The sequence below is a fragment of the Danio rerio genome, chromosome 25 (assembly GCF_049306965.1).
Source record: "Danio rerio strain Tuebingen ecotype United States chromosome 25, GRCz12tu, whole genome shotgun sequence".
In the NCBI taxonomy this organism is placed as follows: domain Eukaryota; kingdom Metazoa; phylum Chordata; class Actinopteri; order Cypriniformes; family Danionidae; genus Danio; species Danio rerio.
This window is the reverse complement of record NC_133200.1, coordinates 25,388,957-25,413,663: the sequence shown is the minus strand read 5'-3', so window position 1 is coordinate 25,413,663 and position 24,707 is coordinate 25,388,957. Positions and strand designations below refer to the sequence as shown.

The 24,707-nt window shown below is 33.6% G+C and overlaps 1 protein-coding gene across 6 annotated transcripts; it reads left to right on the top strand.

Annotated features, from left to right (window-relative positions):
• The first annotated feature begins 1,626 nt into the window (after window positions 1–1,626).
• Window positions 1,627–23,210, top strand: uevld (UEV and lactate/malate dehyrogenase domains). Of its 6 annotated transcripts, none has more exons than XM_073941999.1 (12): window positions 1,627–1,786; window positions 1,936–2,020; window positions 9,229–9,294; window positions 9,432–9,595; window positions 11,396–11,506; window positions 12,109–12,197; window positions 12,295–12,400; window positions 14,897–15,067; window positions 15,696–15,869; window positions 19,617–19,704; window positions 19,811–19,934; window positions 22,510–23,210. In XM_073941999.1, the coding sequence occupies exons 5-12, from the start codon at window positions 11,398–11,400 to the stop codon at window positions 22,672–22,674; spliced, it is 1,026 nt and encodes a 341-aa protein (XP_073798100.1). In that variant the 5' UTR covers window positions 1,627–1,786; window positions 1,936–2,020; window positions 9,229–9,294; window positions 9,432–9,595; window positions 11,396–11,397; the 3' UTR covers window positions 22,675–23,210.
• The last annotated feature ends 1,497 nt before the right edge of the window (window positions 23,211–24,707 follow it).

The following is a 24,707-nucleotide window of genomic DNA, read 5'->3' as shown; positions in this document are numbered from 1 at the left end:
TTTTTTTGTTTGTATTATATCATCTTTGCATCAAATATATGATATTTATATTTATCTAACAATTATTTATATTTTGTATTTTTTACTTTGTATGTTGTAAAAATGTTTTCTAAGTCTTTATTTGTCCGCATTTTGTTCAATAATTGTTTTATCTATTTGCATTGATAAAAGTAAATTTGATTGTAATTTTTGTTGTGTGATTTACTCAGTTTATAAATGGGGTTAGCCACATGTGGGCCACATAAGGGCATAACAGAACTCAGCCTTACTAATCTTGAATACAAGGCCCATATCTGGGCCACATAAAAAATGTATTACTTGGCTCAAGCTTGGTGGAGTTGTGGCACTACTTTGGTTTAGTTCTGGCTAAAAAGATGTGGGCCAGTTCTAGGCTGGGGAACACTAACTGATCTGGGCCACATCTTAGCTGTTGATTTGGGCCAGATCAGGGCCAAAGGAAATTTGTTGACTGGTCTTTATATACTTAATTACTTATTTTTTTGTGTATTTTGATGGACATATATTTTAAATATACTGGGTGGCAGTATTTTTTTGGTGATAGCTATTAAATTTTTTTTTTTTTTTTTTTTTACACTTTAATTAATTGATTGATTTTTTTTTGACCGTCTGCAGTCATTTTTTATTGCAATTTTTAATATAAGAAGAAAAAAATTATTCAAAAAACTAAATTGAAGGCTTTAAAATAATTTACAGTTCTTTTTGCTTTGATATTTTTTGTTTCTTTTATCGTGCATAGGTAATGACATTTCTATTTTAAAGTGAGTAAAATTAGTTTTTTTAACAGGCCAATTACATTTATGAATAACAAAATTTCCATAAATAAATAGCAAATTAACAATATGCCAAATTTTAAAGTCGACTAGTGTTATAAAAAAAAACATCTTTTTCTTTAAATTCCAAGGCAATATTCGTTTTCTGCTTAACAAAAAAGAAAAGATCACACCAAAACAATTGTGCATAAAATAAATAAACAATACTCTCTTCTTTATCGTTACAGAAAGTACATTTTAAATCAATAGCTTACAAAATCTAGCAATTACCTGTTTTACAGGATAAATACGATGAACAGTTTTAAATGATACCTCTCTAATTTTATTCGTTATACAAAAACGTATGGAATTCTTAAAAGTCTCGTTCCAGTTAACATCTTGAAATTGTGAACTCAATAGCTGAAGGAACGCTGAAAATCCGGCAAATGATTCTAAGATAATTATTATTACATTATTTTTTTCTTTTATATACCTTCCAATTTAAGAGTAAAATCTAAATGTGTTTTGAATTTTATCATTTACTAATACTTTCTTAATCTCTGAAGGAATACCTTAATTGCCATATACTCATTAACAGGTATATAAAGATAATTCTTTTTCTATAAACTTTAAATAAGTTAGCACATGACCATTATACTATTTAAAAGTTGTGAAACCAGCAAAATATCATTTCTAAACCAATTAATAATATTTTATTAGTATTAGTAGTAGTACTACTAATATATACTGCCACCCAGTGTATTTAAAATAAATATATATCCGTTGTTTTCCCAAAGAAGAAAAAAAAGAAGAAGTTGTCGTCTACGATATCATTCCTCTCGGCTTGCCGTATGACAGAAGAGTCAGCTGAGCTCAATGTGTTTGCGGAAGTTTCATTTCACAACCGAGTTTAGATTCAACAGCTCGGGCAATCACCGGTTTTACTGCACTCAGACAAGTCTTAAACAGCGACCATGGATGTAAATTCTGAACCTGTAAAGAAAGTTCTCTCCAAGGTAAGTTATTTAGTGTTTTGTTTATGCTAGAAATCTTAAATAACTCACGAAAATGGATTATGGACACTGGTTAAACCTGTTTAAAAAGTGTATTCAGCTGTCTTGAACTTGTATTATTTTATTATATCGTGCTAATTGTTTTCTTACAGTATAAGTTTCGTGATGTTGCTGTTGAAGAGTTACAAAAAGTTTATCGTGTCTACCCTGATATGAAAATAATGGCTGGAACATATAGTAAGTAGAAATACAATACAATACAATCGAGTAACGTAATGTGAACTGACTTGCATTTATCAGTTTCAAACTTTCCTTCTCTCTCTCTCTCTCTCTCTCTCTCTCTCTCTCTCTCTCTCTCTCTCTCTCACGTGGTGTGCGTTTGGGTGAACGGGAGCTGAGCGTCTTTTGGAGAGCGTGGCTTTTCTTACCTTTTTTTTCCCCCTTTAATTAATTTATTTTTCCCCCCCGTTTTCTTTGTAGTTTATGTTTGTTATTTTTGTACCTAAATAACGTTTAAACAACATTAAACGCCGCAATGGCGGCTGATCCCGAGCAAGGGACGCCCTCACTGTCACTCAGAAACGGTTGCAGGTGTGTACCAGAGCCGGGGGTGACAGTGGAGGAGCTGCTTTTGATCTTTGGAGAACAGGTAGGCTTTGAGAATATTCTCTCGGCCTCCCGCATGAACAAAGCTGTTGTTGTATTCCTTAAATCGGAATCTTTAGTTAATCAGCTGATTGTGAGTGGAATATGGGTGAAAGAAACGTTTGTAAGGGTAAACCCGCTGTCCACTCCTGCAACAAAAATCACGATCTCGAATGTTCCGCCTTTTATTTCAGATGAAATGATTACGAAAGAGTTGCAAAGGTTTGGGAAAATTGCAGGCCCTGTTAGAACGATCCCCCTTGGGTGTAAGAATGTCGCTTTAAAACATGTTCTCTCGTTTAGACGTCAAGTTTACATGTTTTTGAATTCACCGGACCGTACATTAGACGCGTCTTTTCGCGTAAATCATGGGGATAATTCCTACATGGTTTTCGCTAGTACTGAAAGCATGAAGTGCTTTCAGTGCGGAGTTTTTGGGCACAAACGTTTTTTTTGTCCAAATAAGGATGAAAAACAAACAACTGATACAAATACCGGGACAAATGACACGGAAATACAAACAGGAGATAAACAGACACAGGGAGGTGGCGAGCAAAGGGAAGAAGAACAGCAAGAGGTGAGTGAAACTTCAGTTATAGTTTCCAGCGTAGAACAACCTGGTTGTAGTAACCCTGCAGAGTCTGTTGATGTTAGTGAGGCTGCTGAGAATAATGATACAACTGATTGCATGGCAGAAGAATGTGAAATCTCACAAGCTGAAAGTGTAGGGGACAGTATGATTGATGAGTTGGATGGTTTGTCACAATGTATGGATGATAGTATAAGAGATGAGGAACAGTGGTCAGATGCTGCAGCGGAAAATGATAATGGCTTGTATACTGTTGAACAAATTAATTCCTTCTTAGACAAAACTAAAGGAAAAGTGGGTGTTGAAGTTAGTGATTATTTCCCTGATACAGAAAAATTTATTTCTTCTGTTATGCGGGCCAGAAAAGTGAGCAGCCTGGAAGTGCTGTCACAACAGAAACGGTTTCGATTAAGAAAACATATCACTAATATAAGAAGTGGAAAGAAGCCAGGGAAAGTGAGGGGGAAAACTAAATACTAAATGAAGGTGTTTCTTTCTCTTTGCTATCTGTTCTTTCCTCTCTTTTTTCCCTTATGCATGGAAGTCTTGAGAGTGGGATCAGTTAATGTAAATGGAATGAGAGATGGGGAAAAAAGGAGTCACCTTGCAGAAATAATTAAGTTGAAAGAGTTGAGTGTGGTGATGCTACAAGAAACTCATAGTTGTATGGATAATGAGGTTGATTGGGGATTATGGTGGAAAGGGGAGAAAATCCTTAGTCATGGAACTAATCTAAGTGCTGGAGTGGCTGTACTTTTTTCCCCCACATTAAAAGTAAAAGTCCTGTCAAAAAAGGAAGAAATTCCTGGCAGGTTATTGGTTATAAGAGCTGAAATAATGGGTTTCTTCTTCTTTTTTGTAAATGTTTATGCCCCTAATGGAGGAGCAGACAGGATACAGTTCTTCACTAAATTAGAGCACATATTTAAACAACAACACGAGGGTGACATTGCTATATTAGGGGGAGATTGGAATTGCACATTAAATTTTATTCAGGACAGAAATGGAGAAGAACCTCATTTACAATCAGCTGCGTTTTTAGAAAATATAATAAAAAATTTTTGCTTTTCTGATGTTTGGAGAGAACATAACCCATTAGAGAAACAATATACTTGGATAAAAATTTGTAATAGAAAAGTGTCTGGAGCTCGATTAGATAGATTTTATATTTCACATACTGGAAGAAACAAGGTTGCCAATGCATCAATTATCCCTATATGTTTTTCAGATCATAAATTAATAACAGTTGACTGTATGCTGGTAGAGAGAAAACATAAGAGTTATTACTGGCATTTTAATGTCAAACTTCTTGAAGATAAAAATTTTTGCCAGAATTTTAAAGTTTTTTGGGAGACCTGGAAAATGGAAAAATCTTGTTTTGAAAATATTATTGAATGGTGGGAAGTGGGGAAAGCTCATGTCCGTAGTTTTTGTCAGCAATATACATCTCATTCCTCATTGGTTTTAAAGAAAACTTTGGAGTGGTTAGAAAATGAAATCATTGACATTGAAAAGAGCATGAATGAAAATGATACCCTGACTCTTCAAGATAGATGGACTGAGAAAAAGAAGAAGTTGAGTTCATTTTTAAATGAAAAGGTTAAAGGAGCCCTGATAAGAAGTCGTTTTTTAAAAATAAGAGATATGGATGGACCTTCTTCTTTTTTTTTTAGTTTAGAACGAAAAACGGGACAAGAAAAACTGATGCATTTTTTAAAAGATAATAATGGACACAACACTTCAGACCCAATAACAATGCGCAGACTTGCTGTAAATTTTTATTCTGATTTATATGCCTCTGAACCTTCTAATGAGGAATGCAGGAGACTTCTTTTGGAGGATCTCCCAGTTTTAACTCCAGAACTTAAACTTTTGCTTGAGGCTGATATTACTTTTGAGGAAGTCACTGCTGCAGTTATGGGGCTTTCCACAGGACGAACACCAGGGTTGGATGGACTGCCTGCTGAATTTTATAAGGCATTCTGGGCTGAATTAGGAAAAGATGTATTTGAAGTACTACAAGAATGTGTTTGCAAAGGTGTTCTACCTTTGAGTTGTCAGAGAGCTGTTTTAACATTGCTCCCAAAAAAAGGTGACTTAACTCTTTTAAAAAATTGGAGACCTGTTGCAATCTTAAGTTCGGATTACAAAATCTTTTCAAAATGTTTGTCAAATAGATTAAATCTTGCCTTAAATACAATTATACATAAAGATCAGTCATATTGTATAATGAAAAGATCTATTACAGATAATCTGCATTTGATTCGGGATGCTTATGATGTTGTTTCATACAATGAGTTAGATCTGGGTTTTTTGTCAATAGATCAAGAAAAGGCCTTTGACAGAGTTGACCACACTTTCCTTTTTGACACCTTAAGAGCTTTTGGATTTGGTGATGGTTTTATTTCAAAAATAGAACTGTTGTATAAAGGAGCAACATGCATGATTAAAGTTGCTGGAGGTTTAAGTGTTCCTGTAAAGGTGCAAAGAGGAATAAGACAGGGGTGTCCTCTCTCTGGCCAGCTCTACAGCCTGGTCATTGAGCCATTGCTCTGCAAACTAAGAGAAAAATTGACAGGACTGGAAATTAAAACGTTAGATTTTAAATCTACTGTTAAACTTTCTGCATATGCAGATGATGTCACAGTTTTAATCAGAAATAATGAGGATGTTCGGGTTTTAAAGGAAGTTTTGGAGTGCTATAGTAAAGCATCGTCAGCCAATGTTAATTGGGAAAAAAGTGATGCCTTATGGTGTGGGCGAGATTTTAATAGTCCTATACTACCTTGTGGTTTAAAGTGGGGAAAAGAAGGTTTTAAATATTTAGGAGTATTTTTAGGAACTGATGAATATAAGAAAAAGAATTGGGAGGGCTTAAAAGAAAAAGTGTGTGCTCGTTTGTGTCACTGGAAATGGCTAATACCCCAGTTGTCCTACAGAGGGAGAGTGTTGGTCTGCAATAACCTAGTCGCATCTTCATTGTGGCACAAAATGATGATATTGGACCCCCCAGAGGACATGGTGAAGATAATTCAACAGCTTCTGGTAGATTTCTTTTGGACGGGACAACACTGGTTGAAGGCAGCTACCCTGTATTTACCCCTACAGGAAGGAGGACAAGGTTTGGTGGATATAATGTCTAGAGTAAAAGCTTTTCGACTACAAACAACCCAAAGACTTTTGTATGGAGAAAATGTAAGCTGGGCCGGAGTAGCCTGTGCTATCCTGAGAAGAGCAGGACAAATGGGTCTAGACCGCCACTTGTTTTTAATGGATACTAATAAATTAGACCTGTCTGGACTGACACCTTTTTACAGGTCAATGTTGAGGTCATGGACTCTTTTTAGGTTCTCTAGAGAGCACAATGGTGTAAAAAGGCTGTGGTCAAGAGAAGAACCCCTACTTTACAATCCTGCTCTTGATCTGGACATTCTTAATTCACTTGCTCTAAGAAAAGCTTTGAAGACTGCAAATATATTTAAAATTGGACACTTTGTTTCTGAGAATGGCTGGATTACTGCCGAGGATCTAGCATCCAAACTGGGAATGAGATCTGTTCGGGCAACAGGAAAATTGTTGACTCAGATAGTCAAGTCATTACCATCGGATTACATTTTGTCATTAGTAACCAACAATGGAGAGAATACAATTCCTGCATTCCCAGAGCTGGTTATATCAGCCAACACAAGAACTTGGTCAGAAACAGAAAACAGTTTATTATCGTTCAAAACACCAGAACCAAGACTTTTTAGCATTGCTGGAAAGAAATCAATCTATGTGATGTGTGTTAAAACCTCAAACTTGTTTCAACTACAGAGTGTGAAAGAGACCAAATGGAAAGAGACAATTGGACCAAATGCCTCCCCAAAAGGCTGTTGGAGATCTCTATATAAGCCTCCAATTGAAAAAAGAACTGGAGACTTGCAGTGGAGGATTGTACACTGTATTGTTGCTACAAACTGTTATAGAGCGCGCCTTGATCCTCAGATAGGGGAGGGCTGTCCTTTTTGTGGAGAACCAGAAACTGTTTTCCATTTATTCCTTAATTGTAAAAGACTACAACCAATATTTTATCAGCTAGAAGAATGGTGTCAAAACCTTGGAGAGGCCTTTACACCTGCAATGTTTATTTATGGACCTAAATACAATAAAAATCGAAGAGAGCATCATGTTCTATTAAACTTTTTATTCGGGCAAGCAAAGATGGCAATTTGGCTGTCAAGAAAAAGTAAATTAAATGACAAAGGTTCAACTGATGCTTTTTTAATTTTAAAAGGACTAATAAAATCTCGCATTAATGTTGAGTATGGGTTTTACAAAATGGTAAATGATCTGGCAATGTTTAATTACAAATGGGGTGTAAATCAGTGTATCTGTCATGCTGACTCTGAAAATGTTCTAAATATTTATTTGTAAGTATCAGAAAAAAAAGAAAAAAAAATGTTTTTTTTGTTTTTTTTTAAGATGTCATGTACTTTTTAACTAGCTAAATTGTTTTTAGCTAAAAATGTTTTTGTAATAAAGAGACCTTAAAAGTCAAAAGTCTCTCTCTCTCTCTCTCTCTCTCTCTCTCTCTCTCTCTCTCTCTCTCTCTCTCTATATATATATATATATATATATATATATATATATATATATACACACACACACACACACACAGTTGAAGTCAGAATTATTATTATTATCACTTTTTGATTTTTTTTTTCGTTTTTAAAATATTTTCTAAATTATGTTTAAAAAGGACATTTTCACAGTATGTCAGATGATATTTTTCTTCTGAGGAAAGTCTTATTTGTTTTATTTCAACTAGAATAAAAGCAGTTTTAAACTTTTTAAATGACATTTTAGGGACAAAAAGATTTGCCCTTTTATGCTAATATTTTTCCGATAGTCTACAGAACAAACCATTGTTATACAATAACTTACCTAATTACCCTAACCTACCTAATTAACCTAGTGAAGCCTTTAAATCTCACTTTAAGCTATATAGAAGTGTCTTGAAAAAGATCTAGTAAAATATTATTTACTGTCATCATGGCAAAGATAAAACAAATCAGTTATTAGAATTAAGTTAGTAAAACTATTATGTTTTGAGAAATGTGTTGAAAAAATCTTCTCTTAGTTGGGGAAAAATTAAACAGGGGAGCGAATAATTCAATCTATATATATATATCTATCTATATAAATAATACAGACATAGATACAACTTTTTTAAATAAATAATTTTGTATTAAAAATAGTTTAGTTTAAATTAGGCATAGGGCGATGACCTGTTTTAAGGTATACCATGGTTTCGAAAAGTCAAGTTAATTTTCTGTTAAACCGTTCCTAAGGTATTTGTATGTTTTTTTTGTTTTTTTTTATGACTATTTTGAGTTTTTTAGTGCAACAATAGAAAATCACCCCCACATCACAAGTTACTGGTCAGTGCATGATTGATTCAGGAAACATCTGAAAAACAAATCTCGTATAAACCAAAATCCAGCAGGCTGTAGAGCTAAATAGTGCAGAGGCTTGCTTTATATACAAAGAAAAGAAAGATATCCAAAGATGCCTCTTCAAGTCGAAAATAAATCTGTGTTTTTGAAACTAATTAATACAGCAGAAGTCCATTACTTATGTAAATGATTTAGCGTAACAATTACGGTTTAAAAATATTTTTAATGCTTGTAAAAAAAAAAAAAAAATATATATATATATATATATATTTATATATATATATATATATATATATCATGTTCAATGGGGGAAAAAGTTGTTTTTTATCTAGATGTTAAAAAAGAGCATATTTTTATAGTAGTAAATACAATCCCAATATATTATATATCTACTTACTCCTAATTTATAAAGACGTTCCAAAAGAAGGTTAGGTTGAACAGTATTGAAAGCAGCTGAAAAATCCATAAAGAGTATTCTAACGTACAAATTTGGCCCATTTAGATGATGTCGAACTTTATTTATGAAAGTAAGAGAAGCATCCACAGTGCTCTGGTCGGCACTATAGGCAAACTGCAAGGGATCCACTGTCCTCTAAACTTAAGAGGACAATTTCTTACACACTATGCATTCCATACTAGGGAAAAAATGACAATTTATCACATAATGAGTCTTTAGTCCTGTATTTTAAAAGTTATATTTTAATTCCTTGGTTTATGCATCTTATTTGTGATCGTTTGATTCTACTGAGTTACTGTCGAAACATATTTTACAGCCTCAAGTGACAGTTTGCAGAAGGATCTGCTCAAACTAGTTGGAAACATCCCGGTCGTATATCAAGGTGAGACGCCATAAAATTACATCTCTTGTTTATTAGAATAAGTCACATGTTAGAAATACACTAGTATATAATAATTACTCATGAGACCCTTATTTATGTAGATTTAAGTGTGTTGTTTAATCATAATGTGTTTTTAGGGCGCTCTTATAACATTCCCATCCTGCTTTGGCTTTTGGATTCCTTTCCTTTCACGCCTCCAATCTGCTACCTGAGACCTACCTCCAGCATGGTCATCCGAGAGGGTAAACATGTTGATTCGAAGGGCAGAATACACCTGCCAGCCCTGCACAACTGGGACCATGTAAGACAACTTTAAATAAATTGGACTTAACATTTACATTTTTTCGATTTAACAGACATGTTTTAATCCAAGCAGTTTAAAAGTGACACTTTTTGTTTTCAATGAATTGTTTACCTTTACCTTACCTGTTTACCTTACAATTATGTTATTTTAATTAAGTTACTTTTTCATACACTAATAAATTTGAGGTGTTTTTTTTTTTTTAAAGATTTAAAAAAAAATGTGCGTCTATAAATTTATTAAAGTATTGAATGGAAGTTTCAACAGCTATTATTAGTTCAGTCTCCAGTGTTGTGTGATCCTTCTGAAATGATCAGTAATATTGCTGTGTATTCAAAATAGAATTAGTATGTCCCAAACCGTATTATATTGTTGTCAAAAATGTTGATATTTTGCCAAGTATCAATACTGTAATATTTAAAACGACATGATTCCTGGCAGCATCACAAATGGTACTGAATATTTTTTATGTATCATTATATTATATAATAATTATATAATAATAATAATAATAATAATAATAATAATAATAATTGTTATTATTATTATTATTTTTTTATATATTATATTATATTATATTATATTATATTATATTATATTATATTATATTATATTATATTATTTTTTATTATATATTATATTATATTATATTATTGCACTACATATACTACATGTCCCAACCTGTAGTATAGTGTTGTCAAACATATTAATATTTCAATACTGTAAGTATAATTATCAATACTAGAATATTTAAAACAATATGACTCCTCACAGCATCGAAAATAGTATCAAATATCAATATTTTTCTGCCTATTTATTTTATAATAACATTATGGCTATATTATTATATAATATTATGTTATTATTACTATTATTGTTATTATATTATTGCATAATATATTCTGTGTATTTGAAAATAGAATTAATTTCAGTAAGTATCAATACTAGGATATTTAAAATGATACGATTCCTTGCAGCATCGAAAATGGTAGTGAATATCATTATTTTTACTCTGTATTGTCTTGAAGTTAGAAATTCCAGTATCGTGACAACACTACCGTAATATGTTGAAAGTAGTATGCCAAAGCTTCCCAGGTGGTCTATTATTTCCAGTAGAAAATAGGTTAGATAATAATTAATATTCATATCAATTTAATGTTACATGAAAAAGCTTTCTTGCATGTCTGTTTATGAACTTGAACATGTAGTTGAACAGCATGTTTTACAGTAAAATAAAAAAAATATTCTGTTCATTTTCATGCAATTCTGATTTTCTTTTTAAAAAAGTCTTTAAATAAAATAAAAAAGATAAATATAAACTTTTTTTAAATGTTTGAATATCTTATATACGAGTGTGCCTCACATAGATGAGTGGGCTTGACAAACCACCTGTAGAAAACACACACTTTTATCTCTCTGACACTTTTACAAATTATTTCATATCTGTAAAAAATAATAAATACATTTTTGTGCATTTATGAAGTGTACCTCAAGCAGGTGAGTGGGCTTGACAAACCACCTGTAGAAACACTCTTCTCTCCTTACTCTGCAAACAGTAAAAAATGCATAATTAGCATTTCTTTTGTGTATTGCCTCTTCTTTTTGAATCACTAAATGCCTCCTCAAAAGTCACTTTAGACTAAAGCGTCTGCTAAATGGCTAAATGTAGTGTTAAATGTTTATTTAGCACCAATTCAGTTCGACCTAATGTATGAAATATTTTATAATATTTTTTATGAAAGATTATTTAAAATGTATTACTGTTGCAGCCAAAGTCTTCTGTGAATGCTCTTCTGGCAGAAATGATCGGAAAATTTGAAGAGGAACCTCCACTGGGCACCAAATCTTCAGCACATGGCGACACTCCCAGCAATCTACTTGATTATGTGTCAAATCTTACAATTACTGAAGGTCTGTCTGATTTATAAAGTTGAAGTCAAAATTATTAGCCTTCCTGTGATTTTTATTTTTTAAAAATAATTTCCAAATTATGTTTAAAAGAGCAATGATTTATTTTTTTACATTATTTAATATACATTTTTTGTCTTCTGGAGAAAGTCTTATTTGTTTTATTTTGGCTAGAATGAAAGCAGTTTTTTAGTAAAAAAAAAACAAAGCTAAAAAAAAAATAATCATTTTAAGATCAAAATTTTTAGCCCCCTTAAGCTATATATTTTTTGATTGTCTACAGAACAAACCATTGTTACTAAATGCTTTGCCTAATTACCCTAACTTGTCTAATCAACCTAGTAGCCTTTAAATGTCACTTTAAGCAAAATACTATTATCGTGAAAGATCGCTAGTAAAATATTATGTACTGTTTTCACGGCAAATATAAAATACATCAGTTAGTAGGAGTTATTATTAAAACCACAATGTTTAAAAAAGTGTTGAAATTGGGGGGAAATATACAGGTGTGCTAATAAATCTGACTTCAACTGTATTTAAAAAATATGCATTGTTGCACATATTGCTTCAAATCATATTAATCGGATCTGCAATTACACTTCTAGGTGGAAATCGACCTGATCAAGAGGTTAAAGTATCTGTGATTGGCGGGGGAGATCTGGGAATAGCTGCTGTGTTGAGCATTATGGCAAAAGTAATTACATAAATGTGCTTGGTTTGCCAGAAATAGCTAATGACTACGTCAGCACATTTTTTATGACTGAGCTGTAATGTCATTCTTTGCGTCACAGAGCTGTGTCGACAAACTGGTTTTGATTGACATACCAGAGAACTCAACCAAAGGAGGCACAATGGATTTGGAGATTTTCAGCCTACCAAAAGTTGAGGTCTCAAAAGGTGTGTATTTTTTTGGTGTGTTTTTTGTTTTGCATTAAACATTACACATGAAAATCTCCTCCATTTTACAATGTCGGTAACATTTGAATTGCATAGTGTTTATTTTTTAATGATGTTATTTTTTTGCACAAATGACATACATTTTCATCAGTTAATTGCATTAAATTGTAGGATAAAATATTTAGAGTTGTCACGATGGCGCAGTGGGTAGCGCTGTTGCCTCACAGCAAGAAGGTCACTGGTTCGAGCCTCGGCTGGGTCAGTTGACATTTCTGTGTGCATGTTCTTCCCATGTTTGCATGGGTTTCTTGCAGGTGCTCCGGTTTTCCCCACAGTCCAAAGACATACGGAATAGTTGAATTGAATAAGCTAAATTGGCCGTAGTGTATGGGTGTTTCCCAATACTGGGTTGCGGCTGTAAGGGCATCCGCTGCGTAATAACTTATGCGGGATATGCTGTGGTAAATAAATAAATAAATAAACAAAACATTTTTAATATAATATACACTATAGTAATTTCATTACCTTAGAATTATAAAGTTCCATCTGACATTTTTGTCAAAATGGAGTTATTGACATATTCTTATTAAATGGCAACTTATTTAGATTTTGGGATGTTTTTTTTTTTTTTTTTTCACGTTAAAAAAAACAATGTTACACACCTACTTTTTGCTATTGAATGCAAAAACTTTGAAGCTCAATATCTCAAAATAATTCAGAACGCAGAAAGAACCTTATATCTCCAGGGTAACCATTTGTTGTCCTTTTTTGTAATTTTCTTTGAATAATCAATACTATAAAGATCCTTTATTTAGTTTATTTAAACTGTAGTGCTTTTCCCTGTACTGGGTTGTGGCTGCAAGGGCATTTACTGTGTAAAACATATGCCGGAATAGATAGTGGTTCATTTCACTGTAATAAATAAGGGACTAAGCCGAAGGAACATGAATGAATGAATAATTGAAATTGTAGTGCTTTACATTTCCATTTTTCATTTATTATTTGTATTTTTACATAGATTTTAATTGTGCTAAATCTGTTTATTGTTATGTTACAATAATTAAAGCAACTTACAAATTCAGTATATTAATTTTTAAAATATATATTGTATTTTTTATTAAATATTAGGAATGTTTAAAAATATTAAGACCATTACATTTTTATATCAAAATGTGTAAATATAGTCAGCATAAAGTCAGAATTATTAGCCCCGTGAATTATTAGCCCCCTGTTTATTTTTTCTCCAATTTCTGTTTAATGGAGAGCAGATTTTTTCAGCACATTCCTAAACATAATAGTTTTAATAACTCATTTCTAATAACTAATTTATCTTTGCCATGATGACAGTAAATAATATTTTTTCTAGATGTTTTTCTAGACGCTTCTATTCAGCATTTAAAGGCTTGACTAGGTTAATTAGGTTAACTAGGCAGGTTAGGGTAATTTTGTTGTATAACGATGGTGTGTTCTGTAGACTATCGAAAGAAAAAAATAGCTTAAAGGGGCTAATAATTTTAACCTTAAAATGTTTTTTTTTTTAATTTTCATTCCAGCCAAAATAAAACAAATAAGACTTTCTGTAAAAGAAAAAATATTATCAGACATATTGTGAAAATTCCCTAGCTCTGTTAAACATCATGTTGGAAATATTTAAAAAATTAAAAAAATTTAATTTAAAGAGGGACTAATGATTCTGACTTTAACTGTGTATAGTAACCAGCATAAAGTATAACACTTACAGAGCTCTTATTTTAAATTAATACATTCTATAGGATGCAATACAATAAAACATTTGTGTATGTACATTACATTAGTCGGTACCAAAGCCAATTAATTAATAAATAAATTAATTTTTTTTTTTTAAATGGAATCAATTTAACAAAATAACTGAAGATCACGGTTCAAAAATAACTACACCCAATAAAATATTAAATAACAATGTAATAAGGTTATAAACCATAAAAAAGGAAATTTAGTCACAATTTTGTTGTTTTTACATTTTTATTTTATAAATAATTAATAAAACCTTTTTTTTTCTATTCGTAAAGATGTCAGGTGACTAATGAATACAACTGTTTAATAAGGGTGTTTTATTTAAATGCACCAAATAATCATGTCTATTTTTGCTACAATTGAGAAATTGATGCAAATGTTCATTTTCAAAGGGGATGTACTCATTTATGCTGAGCGCTGTATATTCTAGAAATCATGTAATCATAATGTTAGCCCTCCACAAAGTGAATTTAAGTTAAAAATGTTACTTTTAGTTATTTTATTGCATTATTTTAGTCTTAAAAATGAACAAAAAATTGCTTTTTTTTTGTTGCTTTTTTATGGTTTTAGTTTCTGAAATATACCCGCTGATGATATAAATTAAGTCACCACGAAATCTTTAAATGTCTGTGTTTCTTTCTTCCTTTTTAAACTGTCTATTTAAAAGTTATTTAACTTCTCATACTCAACAGATGACAGTGTGTTTCATCTTCTTTTTTATAGACCTGTCAGCTTCAGCAGGATCTAAGGTATTGGTCATTACAGCGAATGCCTGGAGTGATGAGCAGTCATATCTGAGTGTAGTGCAGACTAATGTGGACATGTATAGAGGGATAATCCCTCGTCTCGCTCAGCTGAGTCCAAATGCTGTCCTGGTCATTGCTTCTCAACCAGGTTAGTGATTATTAGCAGCTACTTGCTTAGCCCAGGTCTCTCCAACAGATTTCAAGCAGCTCGTCATGAGGAAAATTTCATTCAGTCAGGAAACTAACTGACTGGTGTCCCACTATTTCCTTTTTAAATATAATATCGGCAACTAAACCGTTGGACTATTTTTTTCTTTAAAAATTTTGAGCAGATATGATTGCAATAAGAGGACAAAATTAACATGCTTCCAGGCACTTTGCTCAGCAGGGAATGGATTTTCCTCCATGTGCCCCCTGAGATAAAATGAGTTTGACACCCCTGCTCTAGGACATCAGAGACTTATTTTACATCTTGTAAAAAGGGACATAATAGGTCCCCTTTAAAGTTAAGAGCAACATAATTATTTGATTAAACCTTGATTTAATTGAGTCTAAATTAAAGCTTAATCCTTGTTGGTGCAGCCCGGCCAGTGAGAAATGACTAGTCAAAACCCTTCAAGCTGTAATCATAGCGGAAAATCCTGTAGAGTCTACTTTGTAGGGTACTTGTTGCTGAATTAGGACAAATGTCTGACGGCAAAAATGACTAGTCTAAAATGTAATTGGCTACCTTGTTTTGTAGATCATGAATGTAACCTCTGATATTACTCCCACAGTGGACGTTATGACACATGTTGCCTGGAGACAAAGTCATCTTCTGCCAACTCAAGTGATCGGTGTGGGCTGTAATCTGGACTCACAGAGGCTTTCTCACATTATCAACATTTCACTAGTGGCTAATAACACTGGCAAGCAGGCCTGGGTCATTGGAGAACTCTCGGAGAACAAGGGTGAGTGCATCATATGGGTTAAAGTTATGGGCTGTGTCCGAAACCGCATACTTCCATACTATATAGTATGTTAAAACAGTATGCGAGGCGAGTAGTATGTCAGAATTAAAAAAAAAAAAAAAAAAAAAAACGGTATGAGAGAAGTACCTGGATGGCCTTTCACTTCTGTCAAGATTCTTAAGTGTGCATCCGATAGATGCTACACTATGCCATAATGCTACATTAGAGAATTCATGAATGGCAGTGAGGTGATGCAGCCGACACAGGTAGGTCACGTGATTATGAGAAATGGCGGATATAGTATGTCTGAGTTCCATTCATACTGTCAAAAAGCTTAGAATGATCAAGAGGCGACACTTGATAGAACTTTCCTTTGCAACAGGAGCACCCAGCAACAGCCCCGCGATTCCACCATTTTGGAGTGAAAGCATTCAGCCGTCCATTGGATCTTATTGCTGTTGCGATGGCAAGCAGCTGCTTTGTTTTTCATTTATTTATTTAAAAAGCGCATTAAAGCTGAGATACAAACTGAAAGACGACAATACCACACTTACTATGACAATAATCAGCACTTCGAACAGCTTATTTTACAGACTTATAATATGCTGTTGTTCCATTGGAATTTTCATTCCAAAATGGCCACTGCGGCATCTAGTGGCTGTTTCCCAAATTACACTAGAGTGTCGCCTCTTTGATTCTAAATTTAAATTCAAATGTAGTTCTTACAACCTGAAACATTTTTATTTTATGGATTTTATTTTATGTATCTTATGAAGTTTTGTGCATCAGAAAACTGTAATATTTATTACAAAGTTTTGCCATTTTCACTCTTGCTCATCGACAGAACACTTAAAAAAAAAAAAAAAACTGCAGCTGTTTGCCTCCATGATAATATAGTTGAAGTCAAAATTATGATATATATATATATATATATATATATATATATATATATATATATATATATATATATATATATATATATATATATATATGTGTTGGTATATATATATATATATATATATATATATATATATATTAGGGGTGTCAAAATTAATTGTTTCTTCGGTGCACCGCGATGCAGACGCGGACAATTCGGTATCGGTTCAGTAATAATCATAACCGGTTATTATGTACTGACGTCATTTATCTCCTATGCGCTCTGTCGCAAGGGAGGCGAGCGCGAGTATTTACAACACTCAGGCAACTCAGGGCCAGCCCGTGGCATAGGCACCAAAGGTATATGCTAAGGGCGCTGTACATCCAAGGGGGCGCCAGAAATGAGCGCGGTTCAGTTGGTTTTGTTTTCGATTTTCCTGACACACATTCAGTTATAGACGGCAATAACTCAAAAACCTCTTACCCTAAAAAGATCTAAAGTGTGTTTCCTACAAAAAGACAAAGCTGGTTAAGTTGCACAGCTGTCTTTCTTTTTTTTTCACTCGACATTACGATCACTGCTCCGTTTAAGCCCTCGCAATGTGTGTTTAGTTGAGAGAGCTCGCGCTGAGAGGAGCTCTTAGTAACCGACAGAAAAGTGCTCCTTTTTTTCGTTTTTTTGTTTTTCTGCTCCGCTCAGCGCGAGCTCTCCCTGTTGCGAGAGCTTAAGTGTGTGTGTGTGTGTTTGTTTGTTTGGTGCTGTCTATGTTTGTGTGTGTTTGTGTGTCTATGTGTTTATACAGACAGCTTGCTATAGCCTCCCCCCTAAAATATAACACTGTATATAGAAAGCATCGTCGATGCACCGAGATATCGAATTGAACCAAATCGATATACATATTTATTATTATTATTATTTTTCCAAATGTTTCCCAAATGATGTTTAACTGAGCAAGGAATTTTTCACAGTATTTCGCAGGGCTGTGTGAATAATTGAAATAGAATCGCAATCGCTGCGATATGAAATGTATATTATATGTATTATTTAATTTCCCCTTCCAGAGCAAATGCGTGACTGCCGTCTGTGTGTGATAATCTTTCTAGTCAATTGAATGAGCACAGTTTTCTTCTACCCAATCAGAATTGCGCAACCAAACTATGCAGAACGTCTACAATAAAAAAATTTAAAAAACAATAAAAAAGACAAACAAACAGGAAAGCGCTTGCTAGTGGGCTGTTGGCATTTGTCGCTTAAGAAGCATTAATAGACTAATTAATATCAAAGAAAAATAGGACATCGGTAACCTGGGAATATTTTGGTTTTAAAGTCACAGACACAGAACAAAAATAGGTAATTTGTAAGTGTTTTTTCCAAAGCACGAGGAAATACAACAACCAGCACCTATATGCAAGACAGGCAGCTATATGAGGAGTGTCTTGCTAAAAAGTCAATCGAAAAAGTCAAAATTATTGCCAGTGACACTCAGGGCTCTATCATACACCCTGCGCAATAAGGCCCCAGTCGTGTTTGCCGCGATGTGTTGGTATTTTCAGACCAGCATAGTAGTCATTTTCCTGCTTTGCCCCACATTGTTAAATTTGCAAATCTATAGAGGAATTACCAACCTACGTCACACATGATGTCATATGGGTTCAATCACGCATATCAGTTGTGAAAAAAGACCGGTTGCAATAGCAAACATGCCATGTTGTGCGGTCAATTTTCTCAAATCATGGGAAAAAAGCCACATTTTATTTTTAAATTAGTGGGCTTACATTAAAGGGGTTACTTCACAAATTACACAAAAAACATTTGCTCGCCTTTAAATTGATCCAAACTAGTAAAAACTGTTCATCTTCAAACTGTTCAATATGCGCTTCAGCAGTATATGCGCATGTCTCTGAGCTCCAGTGGTTAGTGGGTGCTTTGAGCCTAGAGAGCAAAACCTAAAAACCTAGAGAGCAGTGCATGTCAGACAGTTTATCAAGGATGTACCGCTGGATCGCGTCTCACTATAGTTAAGCGTGATATTTAATAAATCTTAATGACTCTTCTGTCTTTTGAATCTATCAAGTAACGTGTCACAGCGTCAGCACACTGCCTCAATCTTTCGCTTTCACAATTGTACTTATTGTAAGTATTGTACAATTGTAAGTATTTTAGCGAAAACTTCAGATATTGTTGGTTGGTTGCTGTTAGTTATGCACCTTTTTTTACTAACCAAGTTTGTTGACGCCTTTTTAACAACACCAATCACTCTGCCTATTCATGCCAGAGTCCCGTGGAAAAAAAGTGATTGACGTGGTCATTTGCGTGTAACTTGTCTTTATTTATTTATGATTTACAAAGACCATGCAGGTGAGGTAATTGAAACGGTAGGCTACAAATAATTATTGCATTATGAATTTATTATTTATTCATAAATAATTGCCGCCTACAATGATGATGCGATCATTCATAGCTCATCATTAAATGCCAAATTGGTCAACATCGCCCAACCCCACTTTATTCCTATGGAATTATTCTTTGATATCTCCAAATATATTTTGGACCTCTTTGCATATCTTGGAATATTTCTAAATCTGAATGAAAGCGTTCAATTTCAAGATCTATACAAGAAGTGAGTAAATAAGGTTTTTCATTTGCAGTGTGTAAATGCGAATGTGTAAATATCAATGACTTTAGGAAATATGATTCTGTGGAATTAAAAAGTAAATGATCCTGGATGAAAACCCTCATGCAAATTTGTGTTTGTGTTTTGGTAAAACAGTTGTTAAATCAACAATTTCCAGCATCTTAACCACATTAGCCTTCTGTGTGTGCAGAGATTTTAAATCATTCATGTTTGCTTTCTTTTGGTTAATTATCAGTGGCAGTATGGGGTAATATGGGACCAGGAACTGACCAATTGCAAGCATTAACCCCAGTGTCCAACTCCACCAAACCCTTAATGGACAGGTATTCATTTAAACAATCATCATCCACCACCATTATTAATTTTATGCTTTGTTATTTCATTGTAAAGTCTGAAACGTTTTATTTATTTATTTATTTTTTTTCACAGAGCATTTGAGATGATCAAGGGAAGAGGCCAAAGATCATGGTCAGTTGGGTTGTCGATTGCTGACATCACCCACAGCATTGTGACCAATCAAAAGAAAGTACATTCCGTCACAACACTGGCTGAGGTATGTTTCTTAATCTGTTGCATGTTTCTGTTCTGTAACTTTGTGCTCATTCATTTTGAACATGAATAATTTATTTATAGATTATCAATCAAGTCTTGTACATCATCTTATTACCTTACACCTGTGCCATTTCCAGTCAAAATAAACTTGCTGGTTTAAAAGAAGAAACTTTAGGTCAGAATTTGACTCAAGTGGTATAAATAATTTTGGGCTTGACTGTGTATAGATACAGTTTAGGTCAAAATTAATCAGCCTCCGTTTTTCTCTCCTTTTTCAAACATTTGTCAAATGATGTTTAACAGAGCAAGGAATTTTTTTACAGTATTTCCTATAACATTTTTTCTTCTGGAGAAAGTCTTTTTTTTATTTCGGCTAGAATAAAATTAGTTTGAAAAAACATTTTTATTATGAAAATTTTTTTTTTTAACTATTTTATTTTTACTGAGTTGTAACTTAAATACAGTATGTTATATGGTATGACTGCAGAAATGAAATATTTATTTATGTAATATTTTAATAATACATAAATAGAATGAATATTTTTTCTTCTTTGCTTGTTGGAAATTTTGAAGAAACTAGGTGAAAAAAAAAACATTGTAATGTCAATATTATTAGCCCCCTTAAGCCTCCCTTTTTTTCAATAGTCTACAGAACAAAACCACTGTTATACAATGACTTGCCTAATAACCCTAACCTGGCTAATTAACGTAGTTAAGCCTTTAAATGTCACTTTAGTGTCTTGAAAAAAATATATTAAAATATTATTTCTGTCATCATGGCAACAATAAAAGAAATCAGAAATTAGTTATTAAACTATCATGTTTAGAAACATGTTCAAAAATTCTTCTTTCCATTAAACAGAAATTGGGCAAAAAATATAAAAGAATTAAACTTTAACGGGACAATTCTGACTTTAACTGTTTATAGCCTGACTGTCCACAAACCAACAGCAGAAAAGCTTCTATTTTTTATCTCTTCAGTTGATGAAAACAGCTTTTCCCAATGAATCAGGGTAATGGAGATGCTTTGGAGCAGCTTGCACTATTTAGAATGGTATAGAGCTTTGGATTTTCCCATAGACTGTGACAGTTGGGAAAGGGGATGAATCATTTTGGACATGCCACTTTTTGTTTGAATGTAAATAAAAGATGAGAGAGGTATTTTTTCTCAATGTCTCTTGTACATCGTCTTATTATCTTTTACAAGAAGCCTGTGTTGTTTCCAGTCAAAATAAACTTGCTGGTTTAATAAAAGTAACTTTAAGTCAGAATTTGACTTAAGGGGTATCAATAATAATTTTCGGCTTGACTGTGTATACATACAGTTTAGGTCAAAATTATTCCGCCTACTGTAACTTTTTTCCGCCTTTTTAAAATATTTTCCAAGTTATCTTTCACAGAGCAAGCAAGACATTTTATATAGTATTTTCTATTATATTTTTTTCTTTCTATATTAAGTCTTTTTTATTTCGGCTAGAATAAAAGCAGTTTGAAATTATTTAAAAAATCATTTTTTTTATTTTTACTGAATTGTAACTTAAATACAGCATGTCTGACAATCCTGTTGACCTAGTTTATTCCCTGAGTGCCCAAAAAATGGACACGTTTTTCATTTGTCCTTTACAAAAAAGACTCACTGATTTGTCTTTAACAGCAAATAGCAATGACTAGGGCCAGACGGAATCTGCAGACGTTTTTTGCTATTCCTGCAGAGAATTTTGGTAAAAATCTGTGGATTTCTGCGGAAAGATTTTGGGAGTATTGTAACTAAAACCTTAATATATGAAATAAAAAGTAATACCTTTTTAACTTTTATTTAATGTTTAAAATGCAAATCCAATTAGATTCACTTTATTTGGTAAACAAAGCAAGTCTCTCATAAAACATCTCTACTAAAAGACAGAAAATATGACTGTACACACTGCATTGTACATAAATCAGATTTTCATATTTTAATTAATTAAAAAAAACTGAATAAATACAGATTTACTCACATTTACTAGATAATAACTAAATAAACAGAATTAATGATAGGCTAAAAATCTGCGGAAATCTGCGCGCACAGATTCCATGTGGGCCTAGCAATGACCCAAGCATACTGGACCCAGTTGAGGAAGCTCCCTGTCCCAGCCACAGTGCATTATCTGCTCCAAAGCTCTTGCTAACAAATGCATGCGGCCATCCAAATTAATAAGACATTTGCAGACGAATCATCTCCACTACTGCGAAAAGTCCACAGCAGTTTTTGACCGCAAGTTGCAAAGGCTTACGTTTTTCAGTTGAAAATGGCCCACTGATGTTTTGCTTTTATATTTTACATTAGGTTATTAAATGTGCATAAACATATCCAGATATAGTAATAAACATACCGTTTGCTTGAAAACAACATTTTTTGTCATCCTTACTGCAAACTTATATGAGCGATATAAGGCTGATTATTTAGGAGGTGTAATAATTCTGACTTCAACTCTATATATATATTTGACTATCATTATTATTTTATTTATATGTGTTAATTTTGAGACTATATGTAAGTCTCCAATGAGCTTAATATGTGTGCTTTTTCTTTCATTCAGGGTTGGGGTGGAATCGGTTCCAAAGTGTTCCTCAGCTTGCCGTGCATCCTCGGCGAAACAGGCTCCACTCGATTACCAGGAGTGGCTTTAGGGTCAGAAGATGAAATGAAGCTGAGGGAAAGTGTGGCGTGTCAGGTCAATCTCTTCATGCAGCTAAGATTGTAATCACCTCTTTAAGTGGTACATTTGCTCTGCAGGTTCCACTAAAATTGCACCTTTCAGAACACTTATTTAATGAGGGGTGAAGGACATTGAAGACCCTTCCCGCAACACGTACTAATACTTTCACAGCAGTAGCACTAAAGACGTATAAAGCATTATGCATAATATCCTTGCACTTCAATACTGTTTACAACACAAACTATATAGATGCAATCCTGTTGCTATATAACTTATTGACAGTGGTTATCTGTTCAAATAGTGCCTTTATGGAAGGTCATATTATGGTAAATGGTTAAATTATGGTTGGGTGGTATAAAGCTTTTACTCATGAGGCAAATCAATCAAAAGGCATACTGTAGTCAGGCATACTGTTCTTGCTGTGCATTTATGCGAGCGAATGTATATTTTATTCTCTAAAAGATTCCTGACGTATATTTTATATTTTATTATTATGTCATGTACTGTACCTCGGAATGTGAAATCAAGAATTAAAGATTGCAATAATGTAAATATTAAAATAAACACTTAAATTTACCATGTATTGTCTAAACGCTATAAGGATTGTTTTTATATATGCACTTGGACAAGATGATCTGCTGCATTTCAAACCAAGCTTCAGAATGGGGAAGAAAGATGATTTAAGTGAGTTTGTGGTTCAAGTGGTTGTTGGTGCCAGAGAAGCTGGTCTGAGTATTTCAGAAACTGCTGATCTACTGGGATCATCACGCACAACCATCTCTGGGATTTACAGAGAATAGTCCGCAAAAGAGAAAATATCCAGTTAGCGGCAGTTTTATGGGGGCAAATGCTTTGTTGAGGTCAGAGGAGAATGACCAGACTGGTTTGAGCTAATAAAAAGGCAACAGTAACTCAAATAACCACTCGTTACAATCAAGGTATGCAGAAGAGCATCTCTGAACACACAACATGTCCAACCTTGAGGCAGTTGGGCTACAGCAGCAGGAGACCACTCCTGTCAGCTAAGAACAGGAAACTGAGGCTACAATTCACACAGGCTCACCAAAATTGGACAATAGAAGATTGGAAAAACGTTGCCTGGTCTGATGAATCTTGACTTCTGCTGTGACTTTCTGATGGTAGGGTTAGAATTTGGTGTCAACAACTTGAAAGCATGGATCCATCCTGCCTTGTATCAACAGGTTAGGCTGCTGGTGGTGGTTTAATGGTGTGGGGGTATTTTCTTGGCACACTTTGGGCCTATTAGTACCAAATGAGCATCATGTCAACGCCACACTCTACCCGAGTATTGTTGCTGACCATGTCCATCCCTTTATGACCACAGTGTACCCAGCTTCTGATGGCTATATCCAGCAGGAAAACACACCATGTCATAAAGCACAAACCATCGCAGACTTGTTTCTTAAACATGACACTGTGTTCACTGTATTTAAATGGCCTCCACAGTCACCAGAACTCAATCCAATAGAGCACCTTTGGGATGTGGTGGAACTGGAGATTTGCATCTTGAATGTGCATTTGACAAATCTGTGTGATGCTATCGTGTCAATATGGACCAAAATCTCTGAGGAATATTTCCAGTACCTTTTTGAATCTATGCCACAGAGAATTAAGGCAGTTCTGAAGGCAAAGGGGTAACCAACCCAAGGTGTGCCTAATAAAGTGACCAGATGAGTGTATTGTTTAGTTAAAAATAGTCAAACAAGAATAAACCAAATCAGATTTTTTTCACATTTTTTACTGTTAAGGAAACTAGAAAAACACCATATAACCTGAGAAGCATAACATAAAAAGGAATTAAATACCATATATTCTTAATACAAACAACAAAAGTGCAAATAAACCCTGTACAAATTACATTTATATACACTCATAAAAAAAAAAAATCTTCATATTAACATTCGTCATGGTAGCTGCGTCCCAAGGTTGTGCTTCATCACTTTCCACAAGGTGGCGCCAGAGAGCAGTACATAGTTTCAAATTATAAAGCAGAAATATAAAGCAAAGGAAGGAGCACTGAAAAATATCCTGAAATCAACGTAACCACTTGTATGTTC